Raw genomic sequence first — 22,813 nt, 5'->3', positions numbered from 1 at the left:
TACTGGCCAATGCCGTTATGCAACCACTGTGTGTATTGTATATTTATTTATGCAGCGTAATTTTGCTCAACGATAAAAATTATGTCTGATTGATAAGATCTGAATGTGACAGCTTCATAAAAACTGTGCAGCCAAAGAACATGCCGTAAAAACTCGAGAAATTCCCCCTCTTGGAAAGGTGGACCCTTTCTAAGCGATGGCTGCTCTGGATATGAGAGGGAGATAACACACGCAGCTTGAGCTATGATTTGGGCAAGTTGGGGCGTGGCTGCATTTCGCTTGCAGAGCGGAGCAAAAAATTCTCCTTGCCAAGAGGGCAAATTTCTCGCCTGGTACCCGAGCTTGCCGAGGTCTGGGTAATCGCCACCAGCCCCATCTCCTCTGGGCAGACGCATAGGTCGGCAGACACAAGGCTTGGAGACCGGCAAAACGGAGTCAGGAAGACCAAGCAGGGAATTGCCGGACCGATCTCCAAAGTACAGTACAGTACAGTAGATCTTCACATGAACGAGCAGCTAGAGCTTCTATGATTCGGCGTCACCGGTGGTATTAATACATCGATCTATGGCAAATACTACTATTCCACAAGTCGCAAAACGAAGCCTGTGATGTCTCAGGATTGGATGGATTGTTGGATGACACTTGTGCGATATGTTTCGCTGCGCGCAATAAGCTCATTATGGGTGCCCTGCTCCACACACTGACCTCCCTCGATCAAGTAGATGCGGTCGGCGCGCTGGATGGTGTTCAAGCGATGCGCGATAGCGATGATAGTTGTGCGACCTCGCAAAGCCATAAGCGCGTCTTGGATCCGCCTCTCTGACTCGCCATCCAAAGCGCTGGTAGACTCGTCGAGCAACAGCAGACGTGGGCGGCGCAATAGAGCACGTGCGATCGATAGTCGCTGTCGCTGACCGCCAGAAAACTGCTTGCCATCGTGACTGCACTTTGTTTGGTAACCTTCGGGCAGCGCCATGATCACGTCGTGAATACTGGCCGCGCGACAAGCCTCCTCCATCTCCTCCTGGCTTGGCTGGTGGCCAGGTCGAGCGCCTAGACCAAGGTTGAAGGCGATGGAGCCCTCGAAGAGTACGTTCTCTTGGGGAACAAGAGCTATATCGTCTCGGAACTCGGTTCCAAGCTGGCGTGTGATGTCGGTCCCGTCCATCAGCACAGCTCCACGGTTAGGACGGTAGAACCGCTCCAGCATTGCGAAGATTGTGGACTTGCCCGATCCACTGGAACCAGCCAAGGCACAAAATTGACCGGCCTTAATGTTCAAGTTGACCCCGCAGAGTACCGGCTGCCCCGGTCGTGACGGGTACTCGAAGTGGACGTCTTGCAACTGAATGTTCATGCCCTGACCGGATGAAACTGGCACGCCGGGAACCATTCCGTCTGGCTTGGAATCTGCCGCCTCCATGTCATGGGGCTTCTCAGAGAGGAGCAGTTTGTAGTCTCGGTGGTTTTTGCCTGAGCACTGAGGGTTTAACTCGTCATCTGCTGACCTTGTAGTGAGCAGCTCCGTAATGTTGGATGCAGCAAGTCCCGCCTTGGAAATGTCGGGTGCAAGGGCAAGCATCTGGCTGCATGACTGCGTACTGAACAGAAGAGCAGGCAGAATGATGAAGAACTGGGTTTGGGAATAGAGACCGGCCACCACTTGTCGGGTACCCCACCAGTAAGCCAGAGCATAGACGAGATTGCTGATACTGAAGGCCAGGGCTAAGAAAATGTTGCCGAATGCAATTGAACGCAGGGTCTCGCGATAGGGTTCTCGCAATGCTAGCTCATACCGCGCGTTTGACTGCCTCTCCAAGGAGAAAGCGGACACTATCCGAATGTTGTCAACGGCTTCGACAGTGATGGAAGTTGCTTGGGCAAATGCCTTCTGATGTCGCTCGGCGAACTTGGCTTGCGTGCGAAGCTTCATCAGGCCCGAAGCAAGGAGGACCGGGATGCATGGGGCGAGCACGATAGCGATCTTCCACGCGAGGACAAAGGAAACGACGAGCCCAGCAACCAGGTTGACAGCGGCGGCAAGGAGAAGACCGATCGTAGAGCCAGAAATATTGCTCAGTGCACTGGCATCGCTGATGATATAACTAATCAGCGTTCCGGGAGTACGGCCATCCGTGTTGTGCCATGTTATGGTCTGGCTCAAGAGAGATCGAAGAGAGAGGATTCGAATTCGGGTCAGGATCTTCTCGGCAGCCCAGCCAAATGCACATCCACTGACAATGTTTGCCGAGAACTCGACCAAAGCCATGATAAAGAACAAAAGTCCATACAAGTGTCCTCCGTGGCGGATGTTATCGGCCCCGGTGCAAAGGCTTAAGCTGCTGATGGTGTGCCCGAAGATGACAGCTTCCGCTATGTAACTGCCACCAATAACGACAGATGCAGAAAGACCGAGGACGAGATAGCCCAAATTGGGGCGAACCAAAGCGAATGTGAACTTCAAGGTGAACCACCTGGGGGGCTTTGGTTTGTCACCCTCCTCCACCGTCTCGTCTGACCCGACCTGCGTCTTCGTTTCCTCTCCAGGGGTCTTAGAAAGGCTAACATCGGCCGCCATTTCTTTGGCACCCGAGCCATCCAATTCGCCGTGGATAGAAGAACTGGTGTCGCGGCTCACATATGCCTCAGGGATCGTTGGCATATCCACCGTCTCCAGGTTTTGGAACTCGACCATCTTAGCATAAGCGCCGCCTTTCGCAACCAGTTCAGCGTGAGAACCCTCTTCAACTACTTGGCCTTTGTCAACGACCACAATCTTGTGGGCATCTTTGGCGGTTGCCAATCGGTGAGCGATTGATACCATGGTGACGCGGTCTTGAAGTTTCGCCAGCGCATCCTGAATCAGGCTCTCACTGTTCGAGTCCAATGCTGCTGTCGCCTCATCGAGAATAAGAAGCGAGGGTTCACGAACCAGGGCGCGTGCAAGGGCAACTCGCTGCTTCTGTCCACCACTCAGTTGACTACCGGCAGAGCCTGTATTGGTGGCCAGGCCGTGTGGGAGTGTTTCAATGAAGGCCAAGGCATTTGAGCTCGCTGCGGCTTGTCGAACAAGTTCAACAATTCTAGCTACCCTGGGGTCATGCCCTTCAATGGCGTCTTTTTCCGTTGTGCCATTGCGTATGCTTGCTGCCAGATCAGCCAGCGTGGAATCCAGGACAAAGGGAGCTAAATCCCTGTGACCCTCGTTGGAGGAATTCGCCAACCCGTCGGCAATGTTTTCCAGAATGGAGCGGTCGAACAGTGTTGGTTCTTGCTGTACATATCCGATACTGCCTCGAAGGTACTTGACGTTCAAATTTCGAAAGCTTTGATCACCGATGAGCAGTTCACCCGTTGAAGGATCATAGAAACGCTCTAGCAGCGACACCACGGTAGACTTGCCACCTCCAGATGGTCCCACAATCGCTGTATGCCTCCGAGGGGGGATCGTCAGGTTGATTCCATTCAAGACGGGCACATCAGGACGAGAGGGATAGGTGAAGTGTACGTCATGAAAGACAATGTCCTCCTCACCGAAGGGAGCAGATTTGGCGCCTGTCTCTGACGTGCCGTCAATACGAGACTCCCTGTGTATGACCGATTGCAGTCGATCGGACGCGCCGGCGGCAGCGGCGAAGGTGTGAACGAATGGTGCAACTTGGCTGAGAATAAAAGACGCGTCGATCAGGACGAAAATGACAGTATAAACCGCGCCCACGGATACGTCACTTCGATCTGATTCCACCGAGTCGGCGATCAAACGAGAACCAGCCCAAAAGGCTAAAGCATTGGAGCTGTAAGCGATGAAGTACAGGAGACCCAGTTGAACGGCATGCGTGCCGGCCTTCTTGAGAGCGTCCATTCGTGACCCGAGAAGGTGATCAGAGAATAGCTTCACAAGACGATCGCCAGAGCTAAAGGCACAGACTAGAGGCAGATGTGACAGACTAGAGGAAGCAATCGTAGTGGCGGCGTCGACGTGCTCGTTGATACGGTTTGAGTATTTCTTGATGAAATAACCTCCAATGTACGACATCAAAAAGTAACAGGGCACCAATGAGACCAGCATGCCCGCGATCGTGGGGGCTTTGATGAACGCGACGACATACGAGGTGACAAAGTATGAGACCGTTGAAATCAGGATGCCAACCTTCTCAGAGGTACCGGACTGCACGACTTCAACGTCGCGCACCAACCGTGATATGACATCGCCAGAGGGGAGTCCTTCAATATAGGCCGTATCCTGTCTGACGATGCTCTGGAAGAAGCGTCGGCGGTATCTTCGGGCGATGCGCTCACTGACAAAACTCCAGCAGCTGCAGTGGATGTAGATGAAGCAGAAGTTGGCGATGGTGAGGTAGATGACGTAGAACACCTTCCGTCGCACGCTATCTGTGACATCGCTCGACGCCGTTGCGGACTCGGAGCAGGTCGTTGTGTTGAGATCATTGATCAATTCACCGAAAACGATGCCCAGGAGGGGAAAAGGAATGCCCGAGGCAATGGCGAAAAAGGTACCGGCAGCGATGAGAAGAACGTCGAGCTTCGTATAGTCCAGAGAGAATAGCAGTCGTATGAATGCGAATAATTGTCGGGTGGCTTCTTTCGTGGCTGGCACAGCTTTCTTCACTCTTCGGGCCTAAATTGGGTCAACCTGAGTTCCAGTCCCGATCTTTTTCCATGAACTGTCCGATTACTTACCAGTTGAAGGCGCGATGCCTTACGCACACTTGGTGGTATGCTTGATGACATTGCGTTCGACCCTGGCGTGACAGCTGGCGCAGGACCTACACTGATGCCTTGGCTAGACGGTCGACACTATGCTGAAAAGTGTACAAAGGTCGGCGTGGGCTGAGGACCCGGGAATGGAAGAGAGCGGCAGAAGCCCTTCAAGACCGTCAACCATGCGGCTACTCCGATGACGGCCTAGCCCCCAATGATCGACAAAAGATGTGGATGTCAAGGATCAAGGGCAAAATGGAGCAATGTAGATAATCTTACGAGCGTCTCTTTCAAGGGTGCATCATTATGAGGGATTTCTTCCGGAAGATCATGGTCTCTGTTGGTTTAACTTAGTCAAAAGGTTGCACAAGGCCAGGGGGCCGGGGCCTCGGAGCAACTCAATAGAAACTCTGTTGGTTTAACACAGGTCGGTTACCCCAGTTCAACGTTGCGTTTCCACCACCGGTCGTAACGTGATTATGAGTTGTGACATGTAATTTGTGGTAAAATATTTTCACACAACCAGTCCAGTCTTTTCGCCTAGTAGATTGATAATCTAATCTTTAGAGTGCGTAACGGAATCTTGAAACCCTTTCACATGCATTACCGATATTTACGACCAGGACAGGCCTTTTGAAGGTTTATGATCAGTAGAGTGTGAGCGTCTGACAGTTATGCCAATGCCACGGCCGCAGGTGAAAAGTGAGTACATTGTACGTAATTTCACCAGGCAAGGGGGTGCACGACATTGCGAAATGAACATACCCTTCGGCTCGTAGGATCGGGTACCCGGCATTATTTGGTCCCTAAGCGGAATATGACACATGGGTTTACCATTAAGATCCTTTCATTATCCACATATAGGTGAATACGAGAAAAAAAAATGCGTTCTCCATCTTAGTAGATTGATAAGATAATCATCTGATGTTGTGTTCCCTGTCTGGACATGCCGGGTTAAGCACATATGAGGTAGTGGACTAGCTACCTGTTATTTAAATATTACTTATTGCTTGAGGCTATATAAAGGTATGACTAAGTATATATAAAATTATTAAATATTATCTAAGTTTTTATTTATAAGAGAAAAGAAAAATATAAGTATATAAAATTATAAAAGGTTTTAAATATAAAAAGTTAAAATAAAATACTTAATTATATTATATATATTATTATTATATGCCCCAGTTATTAAAGCCCCTTAAGTAATAAATCTAGCTTTATAATAATTAAATCTAATAGCTATTAAATAGAGAAAAATAACTTATCCTAGATTACCTTTTATATACCTTCTTTATATTATAACCTATGTTTCGTTTAGTCTTATAGTTTAAACTTATTATTAAGAGATATAATTATGGTTAGAGATATGATTTGCTCTGCTATTGCTCCTTTTCATCTGAGTTAATTCTTTGTTGCTTCGGGGATTTTTCTAATATCCGTGTTCTTGGCCTCCAAGCGGCGGCTCGGCTCGACAGCGGCTCCGTCCCCGAACGATCAACCAAGGTCAACAAAAGGACCATGGTTTCAAACCACCACGCCACGCTCAGTGCAACCTGTAGTATGCACGTATCCGCGAAGAGGAAGAGGATAACATCCCATTCGTCTGTGATTGATGACGCCAGTTCAGTGAGCATTGGGGAACCCCCACTTGCCGCTACAACCCTACCTGCCTGGCCTTTTCCACGGCTCTGACAGTCAGTGGTCCATAGATGTGATGTCAGGTTTATATAATTATACAAGGTAATTAGAAGAATGTCAGTTGTCGTTTTGAAGTTACTTTCAGTTCTTGACATTACCACAAAGGAAATAAACCGTTTATTTTATTTGATATCTTCTTCCTGAAAGACATGGAAGCGCCAATTGTTCGCGATGGACATCTTCCTGGGTCTCCGCCAGCCACGAAAGTGCCAGCATTGGATACTATTGATCACTATTTGTCTTCGACTACGGAATACTCCAGGGGTTATACCGAGGCAATAGATGTGTCATGCTGCCCTGGCGTTTCTAAGGAGACAAACCTTGTCGAAGTTTACGCTCGATTCGTGTCTGACTTGACTGGTGCCGATGAGGTCGCTTTCATCATTTCTCGGGGCTCATCTTCCGGCTCATCACTGATGACTCTGTCGATTGCCGTTGCCTCTGCCGTCACTGACCAGAGTACACAACAGGAAGGTGGATCTCTTGTGCATAGCTGGAAGGAGTTTGATATGTCTTGCTATCAGGAAGGGGAGATACAATTCGCTCTGGACCTGCGCGCATCCATCCCTGACGGTGGCTCAATGCTGGAACAACAAGATGTAAGCGCTACCTATTGCTGTTCTTCGAATGTAAGCTGACATTACCGTAGTTATTTGTTTTGCATATCCGTCCAAACCCAACGCCAAACAAAGTGGTGGTCAATATCTCCTACCCTTCCCAATTCATTCCCGAGTTGGCGGCTGCGCAACTGCTCAAGATCTTTGTTTCACGATTGCTCCATGAGCCCAACGGTATTGGTACCCCTGTTACCTCCGTTACCTCTACTGCCTCCACGGTCCCCGAATTCTCTGCTCTCAATCACCCCCCTCTGATGGAACCACCTTCTCAGTTCAGCAGCAACTGGGACGCTGCCATCGAGCCGACTTTTCTGCATGCTGGATTTGAGCATTGGGTCTCCAAAACTCCAAGTTTCCCTGCTCTAGATTTCGTTTTATCCCTCTCGAGCAGAAAGGAGCCGGCGCAGCATCAAATTTTGACCTACGGAATGCTCAATAAAGCGGCTAATTACTTGGCTTGTCACTTACGAGACTTGGCCTCGCAAAACACCAATGAAACGGGGCGATGCATTGTGCCAGTCTATATGTCAACCTCTCCGGAATTATACGTCTCCTACCTCGCCGTTCTCAAGGCTGGCTTCGCCTTCTCTCCGCTGCCGATGGAAGCTCCTCTCGCGCGGATACGAGAACTTCTGCAGGATATTGGACCTCCCGTTGTACTAGGCATTGGAGAAAAGCCTAACTCATGGGAGGCAGATGGCATAGAGACGACCTGGATCAATGTCACACAGATATCCAGGTGGAAAACACTCTTGAACCAAGATACGTCGAGTGCAGATGCAGAGTGCAACTTCGAGGCACCGCCCATTGCCAGCAGCCAGTTAGCATATCTGCTGTTCACCAGTGGATCCACAGGTAGACCCAAGGGAGTCGAGGTGTCACATTTGGCAGCAGCATGCTCCATTGGGTCGCACTCAACGGCTATTCCTCTTCCTCGACACGATGGTTTCCGCTGGTTTCAGTTTGCAGCGCCGACCTTTGATCCATCCCTGATGGAGATCTTCGTCACCCTGAGCAACGGGGGAACGCTATGCTCTGCACCACGAACTCTGACGTTATCAGACCCAGAAGGCACCATCAATGAAGCACGGGCAACCGTTATGATGGCTACACCCAGCTTAGCTTCGTTGCTACGACCATCTCACCTCAAAACACTGCAGTCCTTATGGACTATGGGTGAGAAGTTGAATCGAACCGTCATCGATAACTTTGGTCTGCGATCACCAGCTACGCCTTACACTTTGGTCAATGCCTACGGCCCGACTGAGGCTGCTATTAACTGCACCTTTTTGGCGCCAGTGGAGCACTCTGTTCGAGGATCAATCATTGGTGAAGCTCTACCAACATGTTCCATGTTGATTCTGGACCACAGGAGCCAAGTCCCCAAGGTGGTGCCGGCCGGATTCGTCGGAGAGCTTGCCATAGGAGGCCCTCAAGTCAGCGAGGGGTACTTGCACCGCCCCGAAGAGACGGCTAAGGCCTATGTCTCTAGCGCAGACTACGGTCGGCTGTATCGCACTGGTGATATGGCGCGCATTGTTTGGGATGAATCTGGCCGACAGCTTATCGAATTCCTTGGGCGAATCACCTCGGATCAGGTCAAACTGAGCGGCCGTCGTGTCGAGCTGGGCGAGATTGAGTCGGTTCTTGCTACAGTACCTGCCGTGACTGAGTTGATTGCTGCGGTCTCCAAAGCGAATGGAAACCAACCAGGAAGTGAGAAGATCGTTGCTTGCATAGTGGCCACTGCGCAGTCCTCAGATGTGAAGCAGGCTATTGTTGACAGCTGCTCTCGCTGCTCGGAAAAGTTTTTGCCTGCCTACATGCGTCCATCAAGCTACACTTTTCTCGATGCTCTGCCACGATCAAGCTCTGGCAAGGTCGATCGCAAGAAAATCCACTCCAACATATTGCAAATGGATAGGGGTAATGAGTTCCTTGTTCCCTCTAAGTCTCAAGACCTGCCTACCACCCACAATGAGGTTAAGATAGACGACGAATCTTTGCAACTTTCGACTCAAGCTGTAGTCATAACAGCCCTGAGCGAGACTGTCGGCGAAGGAAGCTCTGTTATCCGCCCAGAGGCATCCTTGGCATCCCTTGGTCTGGACAGTCTTGGAGCAGTGCGACTTCTTCAGAAGTTGAGGGATCACTCAATCGGTGGGCTGACGGTCGGGGACGTCCTTCAATCCTGTACTGTCAAAGCTTTGACAGCAAAGGTTGTGCACGCTTCCCAGGTCCAAGACTCCGGCTCGAATAGCGCTGTGAAGGAGATACAACTTCAAAAGCGCCTTGATTCCTTCGCCGAGAGGAATTTGCCGGTCTGTGCTGAACGACTTGGGGTGTCTCAAGACCAAATCCAGACGGTGCTGCCGACTACAGCGACTCAGTCAGGAATGCTCGCCAGCTTCCTACGGAGCTCATCCAGCACATCTGCGTCTACCCCATCGTACATCTACCATTCTGTCATGCCCATTTGTGAAGGTGTAGACATCGAAAGGTTGAAGAGCGCTTGGAACACGGTGATGGGTCACTACGACTCTTTCAGGGCAGTGTTTTGTCATCTTGATGATGAGATCTCTCCTTTCGCCCAGTGCATCCTTAAGCCAACTGACGCCTCTGCCAACACCATTTGGAGCACATACAACGCTGATCCAGAGAACGGCGACTACAATGCCGCTCTTGAGTTGGCTCTTCGAAACGCAGAACTGAAGATTGATATTGGCACGACTCCTTCGCATATTTCCCTCATCTCTTCCACGAATCAGTCTGCTGTTGTGCTGAGCATGTTCCATGGTATTTTCGACGGTGGTTCTTTGCAACTTCTTCTCAAAGATGTTACCATTGTTTACGAGGGAAAGCCTCTACCAAACCGCACGTCCTTGGAGCACATTGTGCATCATCATTTCTCGGCAGATTCTGAGGCGAGTGCACAATTCTGGAACAAGCATCTAGAAGGTTACTCGCCAGTTGCGTTCCCATCAATCACCCCGTATCGGCCAAGTTCAAAACCCAAGGCTAAAATGGTCCAAGTCAACTCTCGTATTGGATACAGCGAGTTGAAACAAGCATCCAAGAGCATGGGAGTGACGCCGCTCTCTGTCCTCCAAGCAGCATGGGGTTCCATTCTGTTGGCGTACTCTGGAACACCAGAGCAAGATGTTGTGATTGGAAGTGTGGTGTCAGGGAGACTGGATCCTCGTACTGAGGACTGCATCGGCCCTACGTTTACCACTGTCCCTATCCGCATCGCGCTGAACAAAGATCAAGACACTGGAGCCGAGTGGACCAACCGCTCGATCTCACAGTATCTCGCATCATTGAACGCCGAATCATTGTCCTATCTCCAACCTCGTCTCGGCTCGGTGGTTACGGCAGACGGACGCCTTCCTTACGACACACTTCTGGCTTACCAGGACTTCAACGCCGGGTCGGAGGGTGACCCGCCCTGGACCTCCATCCATCATCCTCCAATGGTGAATGACTTTGCAGTCATGGTGGAAGTCTGGCCAGAAAGTGATTCTTGCCTGACTCTCAGGGCTAGCTTCAGTGATGAATGCATGGATCATGGAGCTGCTGAGTTGATGCTCCATGAGATGGGTCTTGTTCTCTCCCGCATCCTGGAGCATCCAGACGAAAGCTTTCTGAGCAACGCTTTCATTAATGATGTGTCCGTAAGGTCCGTCTTTGATTCGGTTGTTTCTCAAGATCCTGGACCCAACGCCCTCATCCACTCTCAATTCGAAGCTCACGCAAAGTCAAGCCCTGATGATCATGCTCTACTTTTTAGAAGCGATCTACTCAACAAGCATAGCCCAACCAACATTTTTTGGACCTACGGAGAGCTCAATGCGAAAGCCCAGTTTCTTGCGGACCATCTAGTGTCTCTCTTTGGACCACTTACGGGGTCAATCGTCCCCATCCACATTGAAAAGAGCCCTGCGTTATACGTGGCCATCTTGGGTACTCTGAAGGCGGGTGGTGCTTGGTGCCCTATCGATGTTTTCTCTCCACCACAGCGTCGTCACGATCTCATCGTTCGAACAAAAGCAAAGCTGGTCCTAGTCTCGTCTGTTGACTCTATCCGGATCGAAGATGGCCTGCCGAACGGCGTTGTTCCCATCGATGTGTTCCCATCCACGCGAGAATCCGAGCACCTTGTCGATATGCAAACTTCTGGCGCACCTCTCACAGATCCAACCAAGATGGCATATATGATTTGGACCAGTGGAACAACAGGTGCTCCCAAAGGCGTTCCCATCACTCATTCGTCTGCTTTTACCAGTATCAATTCTTTGTTAGAAGCAGTTCCCGGAGGCAAAGATGGAGAGGCTGTGCGATGCCTCCAGTTCTCCCAGCCCACATTTGACGTTTCCATCCAGGACGTGTTTTTCACATGGAGCTGTGGTGGAGTGTTGATTTCTGCGCCCCGGGAAGTGATGCTTGGTTCATTTGCGGAGCTCGCCAATGTCACTGGTGCGACTCATGCTCATCTTACCCCTACATTCTCAGCTGGTCTCCAGAGGAGTGCTTGCAAGACTCTACAAACCATCACCATGATTGGCGAGAAACTTCCGCAGCCTGTGGCCGACGACTGGGGACAGAATATGAGAGCCTTCAACACATATGGTCCAGCCGAGGCAACAATTGTTTCTACCCTTCGCGAGTTTGGAAATGAGCACAAGAATGTGAAGAGTGGAAATATAGGCTGGCCATTGAAGTCCGTCTCTGTATTCGTCACGCGAGACAAGAAGTTCGTCATGAAAAATGCTGTCGGAGAGTTGGCCCTGGGCGGCCCGCAGTTATCACCTGGATATCTGAACCAACCCGAGACAACCAAGGCGAGATACGTGTGGAACGAAGAAGCAAAGCAGATTCTCTATTACACTGGGGATCTTGTCCGCATGCTTTCAGATGGTTCGCTGGAATACTTGAACCGAGCGGATGACCTTGTCAAACTTGGCGGCATTCGTGTTGAGCTCAGTGAAATCAGCTTTTCTCTACGCCACTGCCATCCGTTGGCTGAATCCATCGAAACCATGGTTCTGAACCGTCCTGACAGACCCAATGATGCTGTCGTTGCATTCATTGCCGCCCCACAGGCTGTCCAACCTGGCGAAGAGGCGCAGACCATGCTCTTGAACGATACTGCGATTGGTATCGCCCGTTCTGCTATCAGGGAAGCGTCTGTCACTCTCCCAGTACATATGATTCCGTCTACTTTCTTGGTTGTTCCGAGCATCCCCAAAACACAGTCAGCCAAGGCAGATCGACGTGCCCTTCAGGCTGTGTACGCGGACTTGGACGTGGAGAACTGGGAGAGAGCCTGCAATGCTCGAGATGAGAATCCCAAAGCAGCAACTGATGAGGTTGACCGCGAATTGAGGGACACCATCATCTCCAACGTTTCACTGCTGGGGAACGTCTTGGTATCCCTTTTCACCGAGTCGAGTAGGCTTCGAACCTTGGGTATCGATTCCATTCGAGCCATTCGCCTCGCCTCACGCTTGAACGAAGCCGGTTACCCCCTCTCCGTCATTGATGTCCTCCAATGTGAAACCGTCAGAGATCTGATCACTGTGGCCGGTTCCTCCTGCAACAGTTTGCAGGTGGAGAACCTGTTTGATCTGGAGCAATTCAACCACGAATGGCAACAAGACGCGTCGGCTTTCATTCAGGAGAGCTTCTTCGTTTGTCCCGCAAGGGCAATCCAAGAAAGCTTTTTAAGTGAAACAATGACAACGACAGAGATGTATTGGAGCCATCACTTCTTCGCTCTTCACTCTGACGTGGACCTCAGCAAACTCAAAGGGGCCTGGATGGCGGTTTGCCAGGGCAATGAGGCCCTGAGGACTGGTTTCTTGCCAGTCACCGCACTTCGAAAGAAGAGCTCTGGGCATGCAAGCGATTTCGGTATTCTGCAAATCATTTACGAACAACACGAGATTGACTGGAAGCGCATTGAATGCACAACAAAGAGTTATCGACATGACTTAGATCGAAGACTTGCCGAGATTCGAGACGGACATCAAGCAGCCTATTTCCGGCGGCCGCCTTGGGCGGTTACGATTCTGGAGAATGGCAGAGACAAAACCATGGTATTCACGATACATCACGCCTTGCATGACGGCCAGTCGCTTGGGTTCATCACTGACGATGTCTGCTGTGCTTACACTTCCGAGACGCCCAACAGACCTCAACTGCGAGACGTCTTGCCAACTGTATTTCCTAGCAACCAAACATGCCTTGAAGCCGAGAGATTCTGGGAACGGGAACTGAAGGAGTATGCAGAGCTTGACGTACCTGCCTGGCCCGATCTCACTGGAAAGAGAACAGTGCCTGAGCAGGAGCAGGACTGCCACTTCATCTCAGAGACAGTTCGACTGTCAGTTCCAGCAGTTCAATTGGAGGCAAAGGCTGCTGACCTTGGTGTCTCCTCCGTTGGACCCGTTGTCCGCGCGGCCTTTGGACTAGTGCTTTTGAGCTACGTGGGAAGTCCGGGTGCAGTCTTTGCAGAGACAATATCGGACCGTGTGTTGGATGCGGATGTCGACAATGCAATCGGGCCCTTTATCTCAGTTGTGCCAATCCCCTTCAACCCCAAGGGTACAGTGAGAGAGGTCCTGGCAGAGCAGCATCGCTTATCTACAGATGCCCGCAAATACCGTCACATTCACGCACGGGCTCTCCGCAAGCTCTTGAACAAGGAAAGAGGCGAATCACTATATCCTGGTGTATTCACATTCCACCCCAACAACGAGCAAGATCTCATGGCCGGCTCTGCTGGAACTATCTGGGACCCAAAGGCAGATGATGTCGGCTTGACTGTTGAACACCCAATGGCTTTGAACCTGTTCCAGGACCACCACGATCGTACCGTCATTCTTGAGGCATCGTCCCTGAACACTATTATGAGTCCTGAGCAATTGGCCGTCTTCGCGCGCCAAATCGATGCCCTGGTTAGCGCCATGATATGCTACCCGGATGAGTCTTTCACATCCCTCCCTCGTTTCATCGAAAAGGATTTGCTGTCGATCTCAGCCCCCAGCCCAAGCAAAGCAGTGAAGAACTCAGTACAGCTGGGTCCGGAACACTGGGTCGAGGTCAATGCTGAACAGCATCCGGAGTGGACAGCAGTTGAAGAGGCAGTGTCTATCACGCCAGCCGGAGCTGAGCAGTTGCTGATGAGCTTTGGTGAGCTCAACGCCGCGGCAAATCGAATTGCAGCTTATCTTAACTGCCACGGGTTCAAGAACCGGTCGGTTGCTCTCTGTTCCAGGCGAAACCTTGCCTCTCATCCAGTGCTTCTTGGAATCATGAAATCTGGCAACGCATATCTCCCAATTGACGAAGCACTCCCGGATGATCGCAAGTCATTTTTGATTCAGGATGGTGATGCTCCTGTAGTATTCACAGAGACAGCCTTTGCTTCGACCTTCAAGGACGCACCTAGCGAGTGCCGAATCATCTGTATTGATGATCCATCATTCCAACAAGAGCTGTTGGCCTTGCCGTCAGAAAACAGAACCTATGTGGCCAATCAACAAGATACCGCCTACATCCTTTACACTTCTGGGTCAACCGGCAAGCCCAAGGGTGTCATGACTAGTCGAGCCAATCTGTCTTCTTTCATTGAATCTTTGTCTGAGTTTGTTTGTAGGATTGCGCCTGCTACTCTCGAGCTTGGTGGCAAAGGACGCTGGTTAGGTCAAGCCAGTCGAGCTTTTGATCCTCACATTGCCGAAACGTTCTTCCCGTGGCGACACGGCATGGCCACGTCGACTGGCCCACGGCTATTGCTGATGGATGATCTCCGACTAACGCTTGCCAAGCTGAAGATCACGCACGCAGGCTTTGTCCCGTCTCTACTCGACCAGGCTGATATCCATCCCCAAGATTGCCCATCTCTTAGACTCCTGAGTGTCGGCGGAGAAAAGATCTCCCAAAGAGTCTTGGATACGTGGGGCCGCGCAAGCCAAGTCGCAGTTATGAATGCATACGGACCTACTGAGCTGACGGTCGGATGTTCATTTGCGTTGGTCAACGGACACACTTCTCTGCGCAACATTGGACTCCCTTTGACCTCCTGCGCTTGCCATGTTCTTCTTCCTGACAGCCTCGACTATGCCCTCCGTGGGCAGACAGGAGAGCTCTGCTTCACGGGAGATCTTGTCGGAAAAGGATACCTGAACAGACCCGATGCCAAGGGCTTTGTCATGGGGCCTGGTTGTGAGAAAATGTATCGGACCGGCGATGTTGGAAGGATCATGGCAGACGGCAGCATCGAGTACCTCGGGCGCGGCGATGATCAAACCAAGATCAATGGTCAACGACTTGAGCTGGGCGAGGTCTCCGAAGTTCTAAGGACATCTTCTCAAGTCCCGATTGGCGTTGTCACCATCATCGCCAAACATCCGGGCCTTGCGCGCAAACAGCTCATCTCCTTCATCACACGCTTGGAAACTCAGCGACGTGATGTGAAGGAACCCATCTCTATTGTTTCGGTGGACATTGGGACATTGGGCAAGGACCTCCGAGAGAAGTGTCGACGCAAGTTGCCCAGTTACATGGTGCCAGAAATCGTCCTTCCAGTCAACCACATACCTTTCGCTGCCATGTCCGACAAGGTAAACATCAAGTTACTGCAAGAGATGTTTGCCAGTCAACCATTGCCTGACATACTCCGCGGAAACGAGAACACGCATGGTGGCCTGAAAGAGAACAGGCCATTGACAGCGGATGAAGACATCATCGTGGACGCAATCTGTGACACGATCGCAGTTGACCGGTCAATAATTCATCACCACACGAACATCTTTGAGGTTGGGATTGACAGCTTGAGTGCAATCAATCTCTCTGTGCGTCTTCGAAATGCTGGCCTGTCCGCTCCAGTGGCACTTGTCATGAGCAACCCGGTCGTGGAGCAACTCGCTCACCTCCCGTGGGATTCAAACCAAGCATCCGAGCAAGATTCGCTATCAGAAGTGCAGAAGAGATTCTCGAAGCTGGAATCCGAGTTCTTTGAAAGCCTCCCATCCGAGATACATGAGTCCTCTGTGGCCTGTGTGAGACCTTGCTTGCCCCTTCAAGAGGGACTTGTGGCACGCTCGATGAACAGTGACTTACCCCTTTACGTCAACCACGTCGTGCTGAAGATGAATCCATCTGCTGATCCAGCCCTGCTTCAAGCCGCATGGCAGAATACTTCAGACCAAACCGAAATCTTGAGAACGGTTTTCGTTCCGCTACCCTCGGAAATCATACAAGTTGTACTTGAGCCCAACCGTCGTGTTGATTGGGCTGAGAGGCAATATCATGGCTTGGAGGAGGCCATGGCCGAGTTTCAGATTTGCCAGGATGCAATTTCTCAGGACATTATCCGCAACATCGCATCTATTCCACCACTTCGTATCCTGCACGCAGTGACCACAGGCTCGAAAAAACCCCTGGCGTTGTTCATCTCGATACACCACAGCCTCTACGACGGCGCATCACTCGGTATGTTGCTGCAAGACTTTGCGGCGCAATATCTGGCAGATGTGACGCCTCCTAAGCGAGGCTCACCTGATGCTTTCATCAGACATGTATGCTCCCAAAGCATGGAAATGGCCGAATCGCACTGGCGTCAAGCCCTCTCTGATTGTAGACCAACGATCTTTGAGAAGCCCGCGATCGACTCTGCCCAGCTTTCCCACTCCACGACGCTGTCTTCATCCCTCTCAGAGCTCGAAGGCTGTGCAGCCCGCCTACAATCTACAGTATCCTCTCTGATGCAGGCAGTCTTCGCTTTGGCATTGGCTGATGCAGTGGGCACATCCAATGTGACCTACGGCCTAGTACTTTCCGGAAGGGTTATTCCCATAGCAGGAGCTGATTCGGTGCTTCTGCCATGCATTGCCACTATTCCTGGAAGACTTAACGCAGAACACCTATCTACAGTCGAAGACGTTATCCACCACATACACAAAGCTACTGCTGAGTCGCTAGAGTATCAACATACGTCCCTGCGATACATTCAGCGCTGGGTCAAATCGGAGGGCCCCATCTTCGACTGTCTTTTCTCATTCATCAAGTCTGCCGAAGATCAGGGTCACGACTTGTGGGAGGAAGCACAGAGCAGCATGCCCTCAGAGTATCCTCTCGCCGTCGAGGTGGAGGCTGACGCAAAGAACGATTGTGTTCGCACCACTTGCGGTTTCACGTCAGCTTTTGGTCATCCAGATTATGCGCGAGATTTTGTGTCAAAGATGAACCTGGTCGTGTCCACGGTCGTATCAAATGAATCCATCTCGCTTGATTCTTTCAATCTTTCCCGGTCAGCTCCGGCCGGCACAAGGGGCACTGTCAAGGACTGGGATGATCATCCATGGTCAAGCCTGGAACTTGAAATTAGCCACATGATAAAGCGTTTCTGTGGTTTGGAAGGTTTGCAGATATCCAGGAACTCGTCGTTTTTGAGTCTTGGACTGGATTCTATGACAGCCATCCGATTTTCCAGCCAGCTTCGAGATGCGGGAATCCCTGTTTCATCAGCTGAAGTGATGTGTTTCCCTTGCGTGGGAGCATTAGCTCACAGGGTCATCGAGGCAGCCGTGGCCGACATTCCGAGTCCTCCGCTATCATATTGCGACGACGATCCTCAGCTCGACGAGTTTGCATCTCGAGTGGAACGACTCAGCCCGAACGATACAATCAAGGCGATTTTCAAATGCAGTCCGCTGCAGACTACAATGATCACCCAAGCCATAGAATCCAATGGGGTTGTCTATGTTCATCCACATATTGTGAGACTCGCGGAGTCAACAAGTGTCGATCGCTTGAAGGAAGCTTATCGCCTCACCATCGGGGCCAATGATATCTTGCGCACATCTTTCCATACCGTCCCTGAGATGGACTTTTCCTGGGTTGGCGTCGTTCACAGCGACGTCCCACTTACGTGGCAAGAAATCGCTGTTCCATCGGGGAGTGACATCGCTGAAGTGGTTATGCGGTGTATGCAATTGGATACAGAATCGGCCTTTTCCACACCACCAATCCAGCCTGTGATTGTCCACGAGCCTGAAGGAAGGCTTTTGGTTATCATTATGCATCATGCGCTGTATGATGGTGTCTCGCTGCCGTTCATCTTCAACGACCTGGCTTCCGCCTACCATGGGGTATCACTACCAGATCGTCCACCGTTTGCGAATGCAGTCCGTCATCTGTCGCAGGATCAGAGCAAGGCTTGCCAATTTTGGACCAAGCTTTTTGACGGCTACCAATTCACACCGTTGCCGCAATCTCCTCAGCACCAACCATCGTCGGGGATGTTCTACTCTGACACTGACATTGAGCTTGGTATGATGGACATATCCGAGAGCTGCAAAGAGATGGAGGTCACGGTACAAAGTGTTGCCATTCTGGCCTACGCCAAGGTTCTCGCCAAGTTGACGAGAAGACGAGACGTAGCCTTCGGTCAAGTTCTCGCCGGGCGCTCGTCTTTGGGATCCGAGGCCGAATGTGTGGTTGGACCTCTCTTCAACACAGTGGCCAAGAGAGTAACGCTGGAACCCAAACTCATCAGCAATCGCAACATGGTTCAACAGATACAAGCCTTCACTGGTCAATCGCAGAGCCATGAGCATGCGCCTCTACACGAGGTTCAGAAGTCTCTTCGGCAGAACGGTGTGCTGAGCGCTGCCACATTAGTCGACACATTATTTGTGTTCCAAAAGAATGTGCAGACATTGGAAGATGATCCTGCTAGCAATGATATCTGGACGCCCTATGTCACAGATGACTACGTCCCTGAGTCCGAGTACAAACTGAACCTCGAGGTTGAGCAAACAGACAAAGCGATCACAGTCCGCGCCTCATGCAAAGGAGAAATTCTGACTCAGGAGGACCTCAACCGGGCTGTCAAGGACTTCAGCCAAGCATTCTCTGACATCGTTGAGCATCCCTCACGATGCGTGACCATGTTCCCAGAAGAGCTCCAAAGCTTACCTCTCAGCCTTGGCTCCCCCACTCAAAGCGTCGTTGTGGCGGCTGACACATCTGCACCATCTCATGAGCCCGTTATCCGAGACATACTGTCAGAAGTTTCGAAAGTGCCAGTAGAAACCATCCAACCAGACACAAGCATATTCAATATCGGTTTGGACTCCCTCTCCGCCATTCGAGTGGCGTCTATGTGCCGCGCCGCAGGTCTCAAAGCAGGTGTTGCTGATGTTCTCCAGGGCAACACCCTTCGTGGTATTTGCCTACGAGTCCAGGCCATGCCTCAAGAGGATATCAACAAGAGTTCCCTGATTATGAGCTACAGCGATATCAGGCAGGATATCATTGCTCAATTGGGGTTGAAGCCGAATACGATTGACAAGATTCTCCCCTGTCTCGGCGGCCAGATGTATCATCTTGCTTCCTGGCTACAGACAGGGCGAGCGCTCTTTGAACCCGCCTGGCCATTCTCATGCTCAGAGCGCATCGACGTGGAGACCATGAATGACGCCTGGTTCTCACTGCGCCAAAACAATTCGATTCTGAGGACTTGTTTCTATGCCATCTCGTGTTCCGAAGCCGTTCAAGTCGTCTTGAATGAATGTGATCGCGATGATGGCACATTTCAGGTCATCACTTCCACAGAAAGCCTTGAGAATCTTGCTCTACTTCAGGCAAGGCAGATTGCGTTGCATCCATCATCTCTGAAGGCCCCACCTGTCCGACTTCGTCTTCTCAAGGCCAACGACAGAGATGGAATCCTTATTGTCATGAATCATGCCATATACGATGCGTGGACAATGCCTCTCTTTGTTGATGAGCTCGCTGGTTATTACCGTCAAGAAGCACCCAAACCCAGACCTGATTTCGCTTCATTTGTCGAGTTCACTTTGCAGTCACTGAACGAGGTGGATGAGCCAACTTACTGGCGCTCAGCGGTTGGAAACAGCGTTCCCACCCTCATTCGTTCTGCCCGTGGTGGCGAAGATGATGAGATGTCTCAAAAGAACAAGCAGTTGTTCGTCGGCGCGCGGGATGCTGTCAAAAACCTTGAACATTTGGACAGAGCCTGCCGCTCCTCGAACGTCTCTCTTCAAGCCATTGTCATTCTCGCAGTCTCTCGAGTTCTTGCTCAGTTGACTGGGCTATCAAGCCCAACCTTGGGTCTATACCAAACAGGTCGATCGGCTACTTTCACTGGTATCGACCGACTGACTGGCCCTTGTCTGAATGTCACCCCTTTCACGGTTCAAGATGCTTTACCCGAAAACGAGTTTGAGGCTTTCCAAGTTGGTGAAAAAGCCCGTTCCATCCAGGCTGCACTGGCAGAACGTGTACCGTATGAACAGAGTTCATTGCGTGACATTCTCAGCCGTTGGAGAACCACTAGAGATACTTCTTCGCATCTCTTCAATGTGTGGTTGAACTTACTTTGGATGCAATCCCAACACCAATCCATGGAGCATGCTCCAGAGTCGGCCCAACCAAAGAGCTTGTTGGCACATCTGCCAATAGGCGTACCTACGGATTTCATGCCATCGAAGCCCTTTCCAGATGAAGATGGATCCGCTACATCGATTTCCAAGCTCGACATATCCTATCTACCGCAAGCAAACATCTACATCGACATTGCACCTGATGGCCCAACAGATTCTATTGGATTTGGTATCCGTGTCCAAGGAGGACTAATGAATGAAGAAGAAGTTCACGCCTTGGTGGGCCTTATTGGGCTGGAGATTGAAGGGCTTGTTCAAAGACTGTAATAAGGCAATACTCCCTTCATGAGGGTTCGCGAGCTTCCTCGCTGAGTACTTTGATTATTGTATAAAAAAAGAATTTACTCTTGCAGTATCCCTGCCAGACCAGTATTACCTTTGGGGGAAGCGACTCGGTCTCTGACACTGCGGTTCTGCTGTGTTAGAGATGTAATTAGCTCGCATTACCAGCTGGGTGCAGGGCCTGACAAGAGGCAAGCGTGATGGTCTTCTAAACTAAACGTGACGTAGCCGCCCAGATTACAACTATCAGAAAGTGAGGTTGCCAAGGATGAATGAAGACCTTAGTTCCAAGGGACCATAACCTATTCTGATATGGCTTTTGCCACCGCCTCAGCATGGTCTGATAGAATCTTGTTCAGCTCCTCCCGCCTCACACATTGATCTAAACTAAAGCTCTTTGCCAACTCCTCCAGCTCATATTTTGTCTTGTCCTTGAAAAGCGCTGCAAATTGGTCGTTAAACGAATTAGCCAGGAAGCTCTGCAGCACATGCGCCTCGATATGACGCCGGGTTCCCCAGATGGGAGGATAGGTCGTCTTTGCGTCGGGAGCCACCTTATCTATCCACGCGAGAAGGGGATCGATAACGGCTGCAACCTCTGGCGATGGATCCTTGCCCCACTGATCAAGCTGCAGCTTCTTCTTGATCTTGAGGATCGGGTCGATGAGCCTGTTGTACGGCGAGTCAGGAGAGGTAGTTACCATTCCTTGAAGACCGATGTCCTTGTAGAGCCAGATGTGCCATGGGATAGCATATTGGTCATAGATGCGAAGTTGTTGGCCAAGAAGGTTGTACCGCGACTGGTTGATGCTCTCCGCATCCGGATCTTTCCTCGGGTCTGCATAGACAGGACCAAACTCGCCATTCCATATAGGCAGGCCCCTCTCACGTTGGAACTGGGATTTGCGAAGAAACTGCCCCTCGAGTGCCGCGTTCTGCTCCGGCGTTCCCTCGTACCGCTGGCCGGTCGGGAAGCCCATGAGAGAGTAATCGTGGATGGAGTAGGCCGCGTTTGGAATCTCGACAAACTCTCTCCACTCCATAGCATAGGTGTTGCCGTCAAGCCAGAGAATATGGTCGGGGTCAATGGCGCGGATGGCCTTGTCAAGTCGGCTGTAGAACGCCGGCAGCCGATAGTGGAGGGGGTCTGCAGGCTCGTTGATCGGGTTGTATCCGGCAACCCAGGGGTTACCCTTATAGTGTTTAGCTAGCTCCTCCCAGAGCCACACCGTTCTGTCCTGGAAATCCTTGTGGTCCCAGAAGGCCGCGTACGTCGTCGTATTATCAGCATGCCAACCGCCGCTTTGGCCTCCGGGAAGAACGTGCATGTCCAGGATGGAGTAGATTCCCTCCTTGGCGCAGGCCTCAATGACTCGGTCAAGATGCTTGAAGCCGCTTTCTTTCAACACCCGAGGGTTCATATCGTCCTCAAAATGACGGTAATTGAATGGAAGCCGCACGCAGTTTAGTCCCAGGCTCTTGAGGAATCGAGCGTCATCCTCGTTGAAAAACCAATACAGCCAGCGGTCAAAGAAGAAGTCATACTTTTCTTGTCCCAACACCTTCAGCAATGCTGATCGAAGAGGTGTCTCATGTCCAGGATATCCCGTGATGAAGTTTTCCATGCTGATAAGAGCTGTCAACATCCACAACCGAAGCGCCTGAAGCAAACACATGATCCAGGGAGTAGACCGTAACTCACTTTAACCAACCACCGACTCCCACACCGCGAAGGACCACCGAATCTCCATTCTCGTCGACTACTTTCTCACCCTTCACTTTGAGGATACCCGAAGACATCTTGGTGAACGGTGCGGTTGGCGGCGTAGGTTGAAGACGTTGTCAAGGGTACCAGGTGTGCATATGTTGGATTGACCAAGACTTGCAACAACGCTATTCGATGTCGCAACTTCGGGTGTATTTAAGCGACACGGTATCAGCACTGGAGAACATTTCTCCATATACTTTCACGGATGATAATATATTATCCAGCGGCCATCTGCAAGCGAATCAGAGTAT

At 51.0% G+C, this 22,813-nt stretch overlaps 3 protein-coding genes across 3 annotated transcripts; 1 reads left to right on the top strand and 2 right to left on the bottom strand.

Moving 5' to 3' along the window:
• Positions 1-613: 613 nt before the first annotated feature.
• Positions 614-4,752, bottom strand: MRS44_016904 (uncharacterized protein; the record flags this gene model as incomplete). Its single annotated transcript, XM_046281968.2, has 2 exons — positions 614-4,639; positions 4,702-4,752. The coding sequence occupies 2 exons, from the start codon at positions 4,750-4,752 to the stop codon at positions 614-616; spliced, it is 4,077 nt and encodes a 1,358-aa protein (XP_046130494.2).
• A 1,817-nt stretch (positions 4,753-6,569) lies between these two features.
• On the top strand, positions 6,570-20,779 carry MRS44_016903 (uncharacterized protein; the record flags this gene model as incomplete). Its single annotated transcript, XM_046281969.2, has 2 exons — positions 6,570-7,019; positions 7,070-20,779. The coding sequence occupies 2 exons, from the start codon at positions 6,570-6,572 to the stop codon at positions 20,777-20,779; spliced, it is 14,160 nt and encodes a 4,719-aa protein (XP_046130495.2).
• A 317-nt stretch (positions 20,780-21,096) lies between these two features.
• On the bottom strand, positions 21,097-22,419 carry MRS44_016902 (uncharacterized protein; the record flags this gene model as incomplete). Its single annotated transcript, XM_046273947.2, has 1 exon — positions 21,097-22,419. One exon carries the CDS (start codon positions 22,417-22,419, stop codon positions 21,097-21,099), a length of 1,323 nt encoding a protein of 440 aa, XP_046130496.2.
• Between the last annotated feature and the right edge of the window lie 394 nt (positions 22,420-22,813).

This window comes from Fusarium solani (genome assembly GCF_023522795.1).
Source record: "Fusarium solani strain SB1 chromosome Unknown bctg00000012, whole genome shotgun sequence".
Taxonomy (NCBI): domain Eukaryota; kingdom Fungi; phylum Ascomycota; class Sordariomycetes; order Hypocreales; family Nectriaceae; genus Fusarium; species Fusarium solani.
Note: the sequence above shows the minus strand (reverse complement) of the source record. Positions and strands in the feature narration are given on the sequence as shown.